The sequence below is a fragment of the Cygnus atratus genome, chromosome 2 (genome assembly GCF_013377495.2).
Source record: "Cygnus atratus isolate AKBS03 ecotype Queensland, Australia chromosome 2, CAtr_DNAZoo_HiC_assembly, whole genome shotgun sequence".
In the NCBI taxonomy this organism is placed as follows: domain Eukaryota; kingdom Metazoa; phylum Chordata; class Aves; order Anseriformes; family Anatidae; genus Cygnus; species Cygnus atratus.
Genome location: NC_066363.1, coordinates 81,046,557 through 81,059,723, shown reverse-complemented (window position 1 = coordinate 81,059,723; position 13,167 = coordinate 81,046,557). Strand labels below are relative to the sequence as shown.

Genomic DNA, 13,167 nt, shown 5'->3' with positions numbered 1-13,167 from the left:
CTTAAGCAAGAAATGATATAAATATTTTGGCTGAGACAGCAGCAAAGCCAGCTTGGAGGAGAATTAAGGACAACAGAGGCAATCATTTACCAAAGCAGTAGTTTTCAGATGTTGACATATGTTTTCAAAACAAGAAAAAATAATTAAAAAAAAACCAACAACACAAACAGGAGAAGACTGCCAGAGTTATGACAACTTGCAACTTCTTCACCTGGCTGCCAGTGAGGAAAATAGACAGGAAAACCATCTGAAGATTATTCCTCCTTGAATGTTCTCATTTCATTTTCGTGACTATTAATACAGGTCACATATTGACATTGATGAGCATAAAGATCCTTGAGGAAGGGAAGCACGTGTTTCCTCATACAGACAACTAAACAGTTTACAAGCACAGGCTGCTCTGAACTTAAGAGTGGGAAACGAAGCTTGCATGGAAACTAAAGTGGAAGCACAGGGCAGTCAGGCTTTTGTGATCATGGTTTCATTACAGTCTAAATGGTCTTTACGGCAGGAACACTTAGAGGAATTCACAAATGTTTTTGACTTTAAGAAAGCTGACTTTGGGAGAATGTGATATGCCCCAAGGAATTTTTTACTGGAATCCTATGAAACATGGAAAACATAGAGCTGAATTTTTAAAAAACATCTGAAGAGACTGAAATTTAAAGCCGTCCTGCTTAATTCCAAAGAAGAAAAAGGGCAAGTGAGGCCACACGTAGTTAAGTAAAGATGTAAAGTTTAGTGTAAGCAACATGTAGAAAACCTGGCAAATTTCTTTTTTCATATATTTCTGTAGATATTTAGATATGACAAGCAATCCTTTGAAAAGTAAGCAAGCTGGTGCAGAGGGATATGGAACTTCTTAGAAGTTAGAGCAGCTTGAGAGAAATAATTCCAGGAGGACAAAATATCCTTGGACACTGTGCTGCTGTGAATTTTTCTGCTAACTATGGCATGGAGTTTCATTTATATCAGTGTTAGAAAGGACTGGGAGAAGAATGCTTAATTGCTTAAGGCATATAACAAAAGGAAGAAGTTAGCATACCCTTTTTTCTTTGAAGAAGAATAGTAAGACGCCATATGTGTGCTTAAACATTAGCATCACATTGTGACAGAGGTTCTAGGGCTTGCATAAGGGAAGGAAATTTGCATTGATGTATGTACATCCTCAGAGTTACAGCCATGCCAGCCCATAACAAATGCGATGCATGAATTCAACCTGCAGCTCCTACTCTAGGAAAGCTGTAGGACACCTACAGAAACAGGTGGGATGAAACGGAAGGATTCCCTGTAACATACACAACACTTCCATATGGTTGAAATGTTTCCCCCCTCCATTTTTTTTTCTTTAAAAAAATATTAAGATAGAATTTATTAAATTCTTAACTGAGAAATACACATCTTAAGTTCTCTGGTGACAGGTCAGACCAATGAGACCTGAGGTTGATTTTCACTGTTGCAAGAAAGCGCAATGAAATGATGCAAACACCAATAAGAACTGTTAGCTTAATATCTGCCATGCAAAAATACTAGAAGCAATTTTACTCAAACACCTAAACATATTTAACTTGATTAGAAGCAATGATTGTGGAACTCTTGGAGGGAAACACCTGCTTGGCTATCTCACTTGATTTCTTCAGATACCATTGTTCTGTTGGTAATTTTAGGATTATTCCATTTTTTCTAATATATGTAAATAAGATGCAAAAAATGACAGCGAGTTAATATCTTGCTGAAAGATAAGAAAATTAAAGACAGGCCCAAATTCTACAAAAATTACCCCACTTCAGGATCTGAGAGATGTGGTGGTTCCAATATCCTCTGCTGCAGGGTTGCTTGTTTCCAACTGAATGAGATGACTCACATAATTTTGTTTTGAATTTTTAAAATAAATTTAAAATTATTTTTTTTAAACCAAGTGGATTATTCAAATCCAAGTATAGACTAAGTTGCCTACCTGCAGTTTGAACGTTCTGATTGTAGCAATAATAGAAAAGACCAGTGAGATCATTTCTGAAGGATCTAAATTTTACAGGTGAGTAAACTGCAGTGGAAACTTATCTTTTCATACCTAGAGCAGCAAATGAATGTAACATACAACCTTACCAGACACGTGCTAAAAAAGACTGCAAAATGCATGAAAGCATCTTTATTGCTGTATCAATTTCAGTATAAAAAGCAAGCTTGTGACGAAGCTCTTGTGAAAACTGCTGATTTTAAGAAAGGCAGAAGCAATCATTTTTCTACAATCCATGCAGCAGGTTACAGTCTCCAAACACAATTTAAAAGAAGGGTCAAAAAAGATACTGATAGGATACTAGCCAAAAGAAATGATAGCAATAGGTTTGTTAGCAAGGCACAAGAATTGAAGGAGAGAGACAGGCATTAGAAGCATTAGCAGAAACAATTCCCAAGGCCAGTAAATATCAGGGGGCCCCAAAGCAGTCAAAAAGCAGAGTGAAGAGATTTAGAGTCAAGGCATTCAAAGAGTCTACTTAGTTTGACCAGCAGACAGTCTCACATTTCAAGGTTTCTTCTTCAGTACAGCTAAGCTTTTCAATGGGAGGCCTTGACCCCAGGGATCACTGACTGAAGAAAACAAATGTGTTTTCAAATGAATGTATTGGCACTGTCAGAACTGACTGTATACAAGATTAAATGTTATTTATTTTCACTTTTCAGAATACCATGTTAAATTTTAGAGAGACAGACAGAAACATTTCCAAGTAAGACATGAGAATCTGAGCACTGGATTTTGCGTGTCAGCTAGGATTCAACAGCAGAATTCCCATTAACCGATCTGGCTAAGCCTCTTGCAAAAATGTCAACCTGAGGCGTCCTTGCCCTCAGCGATCTCAGTGAGGGTAGCAGGAGGGGACACACGCCGTCAGTCCATTTCAGTTCTCTCATTGCTTTTCCTCGCTTTCTGGCAATGGATTAGGTTTTGGTCTGGCCTTTTGGAATCGCACAAATGTGATTCCCATTTGGTGCTTCCACCCCTGCTTGTGCTGGAGCAGCTTTCACAGCCTTCCAGGCTTCCATGGGAACTGAGTAAGGAGCATGTTAAATGCAAGGCAAGATGGGGGCAGCGGAAGAAAGCCCAAGGGAAAAATAGGTTGCCTAGGGCAGACCAGATAATTTCAGATAAACATCTCTATCGATCTCTATCTGCAGTGCTATTTGAAGGGCACATTGTACTCTGTATTTGATACATCCCTGTTTTCATGTGTGGAGTCAACAGCAATTGCATGAGCATTCCTGAAGAACCTCTGTTTACACACCTTCCCAAAATGGACAATCATAATGAGCTGAATTTAAAATCCAGAAATCGTGTTCCCAAAATAGACCAACAAAGATGGAGAGAAGACAGTGGACAAAACTATTTCAGCAGAAAATGTCTGGGCACACAAATAAGGTGGAGCTATAGCGAGGGCAACCAGTGGATGCTGAAGAATATGTACTCGTTAGTAAGGAGTATGACAAAGCAGGAAAGCGGGTCTCACAAAGCGCAGACTTGTTGGGTCAAGTGTCCTTTTCCTGTTTGGCAAGTCCTTTTGTCTCTGTGTCCTCCTTATCATCCTGACACCTTACCAAAGCACAGAATGACGGACATCTCTTAATGACTTCCTAGCATTTGATTCTGGTACATGGGCCCAGCCCTTTTTCACATACCATGAAAGTCTCTTATTCCCCTCTGAACTTCCACTTTAGAACCGATGTTCGCTTACACACACGCAACTCCCCACTCGCACCCTGCAACCTGTGTCAAGACAAACTTGCTTGTCACACCTTGCTCGTATCGGGAAGCTGAAGCCAGCACTTCTGAATGAGCTGACTGACAACCGATGCTGCGTCAGCATCAGGCAGGGCTGGTGTCACCCTCCCCAGGAGAGGAGAACATCCTCTCCTGGGCACACCCTCTCCCACACTGCACAATAAAGCCTATTGTTCCCTGTGTCCAGAAACCAGGCTCCATCCTGTGCCATCTCCGTGCACTGCCACCATCCTGCCTGACTTGGAAGTATTGTTTTTTTTCTCTCCTAGCACGCTCACTAGGTGATTTGATCACAGGGTTAGAGGTCTGGCCTACCAGCAGCGTGAGCGCCTGTCAGACTTCACTCCTGGGAGCGAAGATGCACTCTGCAAATGAGCGTTTACTAAATGGGATCTCACAGAGTGAGAAAAAAAATCCCACAAGCACAATTGCACTTCTAAAATGGGTATTTTGTGATGCTCCAAGTTGCAAAAATCTAAGCTGAACAGGGGATACTCACTGGATGGAGCTGAAACACTACCACGAAGACACAGAAGGAGGACTTTAAAAATCAAGCCTATTAGTGCCCACCTTCCTCTACCTTCCCTTCTTGCATCTGGAGGAAAGATGACCACAAACCAATTCAGGACCAGAAGGCACAAGAAGTTGTATACTTCGCTTTGTTACCCACAGGGTGACAATTCACTCCTCCTAGCCTCCCCTCTGCAATTCAGGGAGGGTGACAGAGGCACAGCAGCATCTCCCCGGCAGGGCGGGCAGATCCCCTTCTCCTGGGCAGTGTTGCTTGCTAGTTCCCAGGTAGCTGGCTGCAAGGGGGCCGGCAAGTAGGCTAATTTAGAGTTCTAAAAGCTGGCAGCAGGAGTGCAATTAAGCCGTTTTCACAGACTGCTAGCCAAATGCAGCAGTTTATTGGCTGAGTGATTGGATTATTCATTTGCAAAGCTAAGAGAGGGCATTTTCTTACCACTTCAGTTGGCCTGTAGTACTTGTGATTGACTGTCACATGAATCTTGCCAGTCTCTTTGCATCGCCCTACTTCATTTTCATTCTTCCCTTCCCACCTGTAAAGAAGATAAACATTTAATCAACCCATAATTACTTTAGTGCTCTGATCTTACCAACATTTGGCCTGCTTTCATTTACTTGAGGCTGGTGTCAATTCTCCCTGCAGGACAGTATAAACTCATTAGCTATAGGAACAAAGGCAGAGTTCAGACTTGAATGGAGCAACAATGGCTTTTGAAGTCTCTTTGTTTTGGTTTTTGATTCAGTGGAAGGTCTAAAATACAGGACTTCCAAATTAAACACATAATGTGAGGGGAAAATAAAACATCCCAATTTCAGAATGTTTCATGTATCTTCAAATAAATATGACAGTGAGCCTTTTCATTTGTGGATTGGTTCAGAGTTGCTTAAAATGGTTCTTAAAATATTTTTAATTCTTGTATTTTAGCCAATAGTTTCAGGAACACTTTAATCTGTTAATTTTATGGAAGTGAAGCTCTGTTTGAATAGCATTAAGCTGCATAATCTAATTTGTGCTTAACTAGGAAAAACAAAACAAAAACAGTTCTTGAATTTTCAGTCCTAGCTTGACATGGCACTTCACGTACATGTACTGTAAACAATACTCACTACCTGCGAGTTTACAGTCAGCTCCTTTGTCTAAATTAGTTTCATATGTGTTGAACAGCCTGCAATTTGCTGTAATTTATGTGATCTGGTTCTGCCCTGGACTACTTGCTTAGCAACTGTCCTGTTCGAAAATTTTGGGCTGAGTATGGCAGCTGAACAGGCACAGTTTGATGGGTGAGTGGCTCTGCCTTTGCAACAGGCAGACAGCAGACAGGAACCCTGAGGACAATGCTCCCTCTCAAAACAAATGTTTCGGATGAAACATTTGGGAACATACATTGATGTCGCAAAACTAATTCACCGAACATACAAAATCCAGAGTTATGATTGAAACCCTATCTGCTCCTTGCTTTTTGCCTCCAAGTATATCATGGGGCTCTAAACCAGCTTGCCACAAAAACACGATGATGAAATCCTTTACTTTTTTGTGTTCAAGTAAAATCTATGTAATTTAAATCAGCACTATGATTTAGACTATTTAGCCTCAGTCATCAGCAATGAAAGAAAACTGCCCCTTGCCTCCCACTTACTAATTGTACTGCCAGTTCTTGGGATTTTGCCACAGATTTGATTTTTCTTTGCTCCCCTGCCCTCCCCCCCAGGCTCCTAGAAGAATTTAATCCTTTGACAATTTCAGCCTTCATTTTTGGGTTTCTAGCCCCAAGGGCTACGGAGGAAAATTTGAAAATGTGACCTCTGTGTACCCATGAAGGTTAAAACACCAAAAAGCAGAAGGAAATACCAAATATGTATTATTAGTAGTTTTTAAATCCCATATTTTTTTTAAGCGAAACTCATGACTTTTGGATGACTAGCAAAGCCTGTAGGATGCTTGATACTGGGAACACTTTACATTGAAATAATTTCCAACAGATAATAGCCATGGTGAAGTCAGCTGTAGATAGTCATGACATGATGCTAAAGATGATTTATAACTTAAATTTTCTTCCTTTCTCTTTCACAGTTGCTCTGTTTGAAGCCTGCACTGTAAAGTTTCCATTCAGAAGCCAAAACTAACATTAGTCCCTCCCTTTAAAGGGCAGAGGGTAAAAATGTGCAGGACTCAAATGAGCTTAATAGAAAACTAACCGTCACCAGTAAAACAACAGGAAGTGCTTAGATCAGGAGACGTCAGTTGTTGTTGGAGGTCACTGAACAGAGAACCCCATTTAACACCCAACAGTCTCCAGAAGGCTCGACCCAGCCAGTAAAGACTCACTTAATGTCACTATCGAAGTTATATAACAATAGAAATAACTTAAGAAGAAAGCTCCACCCGTTCTGTTCAGCCCGGCAATGTGAAAAGTTCACAAGGAAAAAAGTAATTCTCATTGTGAACAAAGTAGAACTTGATAGCAGCACTTTTAATTATTCCTGGCACCTCCACGCTCCCAGCTGGGGACACCATAGTGCTGATAAAAGGGATTGTGCTGGGGCCAACCTGACACCAGGAGCAAGGCATCCAATTAGCTAACCAACTCCCTCTCCCCTCTTCTTTTAACAACAAAGAAGGGGAAAAAATCCCACCCAAAACACCAACAAACCCCTTAATTTGTAGTCAAACTGCAGTCAGAATTGTTTACTAGAGAATGTAAGGCCAGACTATCCTGAAGCATGAGCATGGTCAAAGAGGCATGGGGAATCCTCACGGTGTTGTGGTTTTAGATATCTCCAGCCACAAGGACTACTGGGTTTTCTGCTTCCTACGGCCCAAGTGGGCAAGAAAACAGCCTTGTATACCTTGGGGAAAATGCAATGGGACCCTGGCTAAAGAAAGTTTGGCTAACTAGGGCTGGGCTAAATTCAAGGAGGATGGCGTACTGTAGGCTTTTGACCAAAGGCTGGTCCTGGAGCCTGCAGGCAACAGGCCTCTACATCAGCCACGCGCCAGACTGGTCTGTACCTAGAGGAGGATGCGTGAGACCATGCTCCCTGCTACTGCCAAGGGAGCTTGATGCCTTCTGCATCCACGCTGCCACGGTGAGCACCTCACTGTTGGAGATGGGTACTCTGGGATTGCTTAGGACAAAAAGCAGTGCCAGCTCCAGTAGATACCACTACTATTACCGGCCTCAGAAGTTTCCATAGATCTAAGAAATTCATATTTCAAATACACGCACAAGTTCACTTGTGTAAAAGGTTCTTCACCTCAAGAACTCTCTAGAGGAATGGAATGCATTTAATTCAAAGCTAATTTCATATCTGCAAATCACTACTGTTTTAATACTTATTACCAGATGTAATGAATGCTCCTTTTCCTCTTTGACTCTGGAGATGTCAATTATTTTCCATTTCCTACAACTATCCCGTAAGACAGCAAGCTTCCAGCTATGAAAACATCAACAGGTACAGAGGACTTTCTGAGGACGAAGAGCTGGGGCACTCGGTGGGATATGAGGAGGGCAGGGAGTGATCTGGAGGAGCCAGGTTAATCAGCGTGTGGCAGGAATAGCACTGCAAAGGACCAAAAGGTCCAAATGGCTGGGACTGAATAGCAAACAAGGCAAAGTGTGTGCATTTTTGAGGTGGCCACGAAATCAACTGCAAATGAAACCTTTCAAAAAGCACAGATATGCAACTCGCGTGTGCATTTCATCCTCTCACTTAATCTTTACAGAGAGGCACAACTAAGAGCATTTTACAAAGTATTCAGAATCATTAGCAGCTAAAGACTCCCAGCCTCTATATGGGGGAAAAAAAAAAAAAAGAACAAAAACCCACAACTATCACACCTTAAAAATCAAATATATGCCAATATAAAATATTTTCACATTTGAAACCAAACAATAAATTGCTTAAAAGTGACTTCTTAGGAAAGTTTTGCTCATTCTTCACAGCTAATGTCAACACTATTTGTGTGGGTTTTGCATATTTGTGACCTGATGGCCAATACACATGATTACAGAGCGGTTCATCTGTCCTGTTGCTTTATAAACAGCAAAACTGACACCATACAACAGACCGCTGATGTCTCTTGCAAGTAATCTCTTGTAGAGAAATTTTCAATATGACTCTCTGGAAGTTCCTTTGCTACCAACTCAAGTTCTGATGCGACAAAGCATTGAAGGGCACAGGGATTGCTTAACTGCTATCTCGTGCTTAGATCTAAGAAGAAGTATACTACCATACAGGGATGTACTTAAACATTTGCTCTAATGCTCTTATGATTCTGGTCCTCAGTGGTTGTTCGCTCAAGAAACCCAGTTAAAACATTGGTATTAAATTCCCAGCACTGCCAAGCTCAAGTTTCAAAAACCTAAATTGTGAATCCCCACATTCTGAATCTTTGGGAAAGAATACTTGCTACGTGGCCTATTTTTTGGTTTCTTTTTTTTTTTTTTTTCAGTGTGTTGGAAATCTTTTAAAGTTCTTCCCCCTTTGCTGGAAAATGTGAAAGTTGGCGATAATGCTTCATTTTAACAAGGTTTTTGTTCACAAGATTTTTTTTTCTCCAAGTAATTAATGCTTCTGTGAAAATCAAAAGGTTCTGGAAAGAAAAGATTTAGTTTCAAGTAAGTTACATTACAGTCAATTTGCAAGAAAAATATATTAATAAGATCTAGAAATCAAGCTTTGAAATTTTCAGAATGTTTTTCCCTTCGGAATGGCATTAAAAATATTTTAACATTATTCTTTCTTTAATAGGACTTTTGAACAGAAACAAAACATTACAGCTGACCTGGAATCAGATATTTTTCCAAACTGCATTTGTGAGAATTAATTTCATCCCATTTGGGGGAAAAAATATGGAATATGAAACATCACACTTAATTTTCACCCTGCCTTCATACAGGAGAAACTCTCATACCTCACAATGTACAAAATCAGATATTAAATTGTTAGTCTTCAAACTTGAGTTCTGAAACAGTTATTAGATCTGACAAAGATAAAAGCTTAAATCAATAAGAAAGTAAAAGTGTCTTCTCAGATACTAAGAGTTAATTCTCTGGCTGAATTGGTTTAAATGCCTCCTGAAAACAGACAGTTAACAATGAGAAGAGTGAGAAAAAGGGTACAGTCTCAAGTGAGGGCTTTGCCTTGTGCATTCTTCACTGGCCTGGCTGGGCTGCTTTCCCCAATCACTCGTCCAAATATCTCTAATTTACTTATGAGATTCTCTTCCCTTCCTCCTCATTTGAATGCTTCTGATTTTCCTGAGCTGTTAAATACAACGCACAGCACCGCCAGACAGCAATGTTTGGTGGGCAAAAGCCAGACCTGAGTGCAGCAGCTGTTTAGATGATGACTTTTTGATGATGATGATTACTTACAAAAGTCCTTCAAATCTCACATGTTTCTGTGACCCTGACTTCCATTGTAAGGTAGAAAGAAAAAAAGAAACAAAAACTTCTTTTCTGTCAGTTCAACCTTCACTGTCACTGAAGAGGCTAGCGCTTTAGTTCTGCTAGTATTTCACCCCATTAGACCTTACAGCTTATCTGCAAACTTCTCCTTTTTGGGGTGATCTTTTTTTTAGAAGACCAATTGGCATGCTAGTTAAGATAAAATTTGAGTGTACAGCCAAATGACTGGAGTAAAATATTCATTTTTCCCAAATTAATTCTGATTCTGGAAGCAATGAATATTTCTGTAACAAATGTGCATATATTTTTATTTTAATAAAAAACACAATAAATCTTTCCAGTGCTAGAACTTTTTTTTTTTTTTTTGACATTGCAGACAGCAGTCTTTGTAGCACTCTGCAAAGAACTCTGAGTGCTGTAGTGGTTTCAGGCTATCTTCGCAATCCTGTTCTAATTTAATAAGATTAATGACAGAAAATTAGTCAAGACAAGCGTTTGCCTGTTTCGTTTACCCTGCTGTAGTTCAAATTATAGGCGGGAAGTGTTTCCCCCAAGTACTACTTAATTAGTAATAAGTAGCAGGGAAAGTAAAAGAAAAAAAAAAGTGTAATCCTTACAGGGCGAAAATATTTGTAGCTCTGAGGCTTTCCTGTTAGTACAAAGGGCTGGATTTGAATGATTCAGAGGATTATAAAAATATAATTTCAAATTTCTCCCTCGAAAAAGAAGTGTTAGAGGGAAAAAACGTACAGTGTACAGAAACCTCTGTGTACACTTCACAGTCAATTTCAGAGGGGAATCAGTCAGTCTTATTGCAGCTGTACATTTCATTACTTACAAAAATGTAGTAAAGTTTCTCTGTCTTTCATTTTGGCAAGAAGATATAGTCCTGACATGTGCTAATGACTGGCTTTGACAGAGTATTATGTTATCTTTTTGGAAAGACTTTTTAGGCTGCCTTGGAAGTTCAGCTGTAGAAGTTAATGTGAATTGTTTGGAAGAAAAAAAAATAAAAAATATATTTTTACTTGGTCGGTGGGGCAATCAGGATTGCTTTTCTTCCCATTTTCTACTGCAATATCAAGATGTGACAGCTAAGATGCTGTTACATTTGCAACATTTCCTGTCAAAGCACAAAGTAGGGTTGGTAAGTCCCTGCACACATTCCCAGTGTTTGCAGTTGTGTTATGAGCTCTGTCAATTGCTGCTTGCCCTTACATCTTTTCTGGGCATTTTCTCCATCATTCTGTTGATTTTGAAAGGTGTATCGTATTGCCATACTGGGAAGCTGTGCCATCACTTACAAAAGTGGAAAAAACTGCTGGAAATTTCCCAGATAAATTTTTGGGATTACAAAAGTTCCTAACGCCTGCAAAAAAAGCAACAACCCCAAAACAACACATCCAAACTTTCAGGATGGGAGATTGAAGGAAAGCAGTCATTCTTGCATGAACTCATTTAGCAACTCTGGTGCAATGTCCTTAGGTGCCTCGTCATAAATTGTAAAGAAACAGATCAGAGGGACTCCCCAGTGGGGTCCCACAACACTAAAGGGGAGGATTTTGCTGCCAGGCTACTCCCTGAAGAAGATATATCCAAACAGGAGGAGGTGGGAGTAGAAAGCCCTTGGGGATTTCAAGGAATGTGAAAGGTTACCAGCTGCCCAGCCAAGAAGACAGCAAGGGTAAGGAGAGTGTGTAAAGCATGGGCCAGGCTGACATCTACAAAAATTATGGAGGTTCTTAACAAAACTTTCCAAATCCTTAAAAATGCTCTACATCTAACACAATTTGAAAGATGACTGATGGCTATAGGATGGTAGTAGGTCAGTTGTGACACTACCCCCATCCATGGAGCAGGGGAAATAAACAGCCTGAAGCGTCACCTCAGCTGTACAAATATGTACAGCTATTTACACAACACCCATAAATGGCTTAAGAAGTTAATAACATATTCACAGTGAAGAAAAATTTCAAAAGAACCATGATGATTACCAGCCTAAGCCCTGTTTCTAAAGCGGTTTGGAGAATCAGGCTCCTAAAAATCCATGTCACTAGATGTCATGCGAATTCTTACACAATTTTTGAAAATTACTTTTTTTAATTAAAAAAAAATGTGAATATGCCTTTGCACACAGAGAATACCTGCCCTACCCCATCAGCGGGAGTAATACTGTAAAGTTTCCCCAAAAGTGAAACTTAAGAGTGATTGATTCAGTACAAACACTGAATGCACTAATCGCCACCATGAATGATACACAGTCCACCACATGAAAACATATATGAGTAAAAAAATTTTAAAAAGAGACAAAAAAAATTGTGTATTTGGACCAACTAAATCTAAAATAAGCATTTAGGATCCTATCTATAACCAAAGCTATTCATAAGTACTTTCACTTGTATTTGAGTAATTGTTGTTCTTTTATTTTGGTTTTCTCGAGAGTTTAATTTACTTTCTGAAAAATACATGCTGATTTGTAAGCCTTGGGACACGCTGAGATTTCTTTGGCTAATACCAGAGCAGGGAGCTTAATTTTAAGCTAACAGCTAAATGTATTGGTGTCAAAAGAAACTGCAGTGACGAGAACATCTGCAAAAAAAGGCATTCAGCTAGGCACTGACCTATACATCTTGGTTTCTAATTTTATATAATCGAAAAAAAAAAAAACCACACCACCACAAACTACCACCAACAAATATTCGTTCTTCCTTTTGCAAACAGCACTGGACAGGCAAAAAAGTTCTTGATATCACAAGAATTCTTATTTATATGGAACAAGTGCATCTACAGCATATCAATTTCAATGCTTATTAGGAAGAATTAGCTTATAAACATAAGAAGCAAAAGTATAGAAAAAGGGGAAGAGCTCCTGCTCTGATATAAACATAAGGGACAATGAGTGATCAAAAAGGGACATCTCACAGTGAAGAGATGTTAAAAATACGGGGAGAAACTTATTCCCAAAATTGAACATTTGGGCTTGAAATTCTATTTATATAGTCTCTCTCTCCCTTTATCATTTTTTTTTTCTGGAAGTTGATGCCAAAAATTGAAACCAGACTAAAAACTCATTGAGGAGAAAATGTTATTACCTCCCCAGCCACCCACTGGCTGTTCAAATAATATTGTATATATCTGTGCACTTCTGCATATTTATTGAATTTGTTAAGTTTTTGTTCCCAAGTAAAACTTATTGGCCCTGTCAAAAGTTCACCAGCTGCACAAGTGACTTTGATGGCCAGAGGAACAGCCCTGGCGCTAGCGTCATGGAAGAGCCTGTGGCTTTCCTCTCCCTTTTCCAGCTGAGATCGGTATGTTGATGCATGGGGCCCAGAGAAGATACAGAAGGGGGGAAATTGAAAAAATAATAAACAATAAAAATATAAATTACGGAAAGCGCTCACTAAGCCATCCTGGTTTTATTATATGGCCTTGAGAAGGAATTCTGTATTT

General features: G+C 39.6%; 1 protein-coding gene across 3 annotated transcripts in view; it reads right to left on the bottom strand.

Annotated features, from left to right (window-relative positions):
• Window positions 1-13,167, bottom strand: part of GMDS (GDP-mannose 4,6-dehydratase) — a 412,629-nt gene that overhangs the window by 68,610 nt on the left and 330,852 nt on the right. For 2 of the 3 annotated variants that reach the window (XM_035552672.2, XM_035552675.2), the window contains one exon: window positions 4,740-4,836. In XM_035552672.2, the coding sequence (XP_035408565.1) occupies window positions 4,740-4,836 (97 nt within the window). Of the gene's footprint in view, window positions 1-2,364; window positions 2,590-4,739; window positions 4,837-13,167 lie in introns of those variants that run through there. The other variant, XM_035552674.2, reaches the window with a different exon arrangement.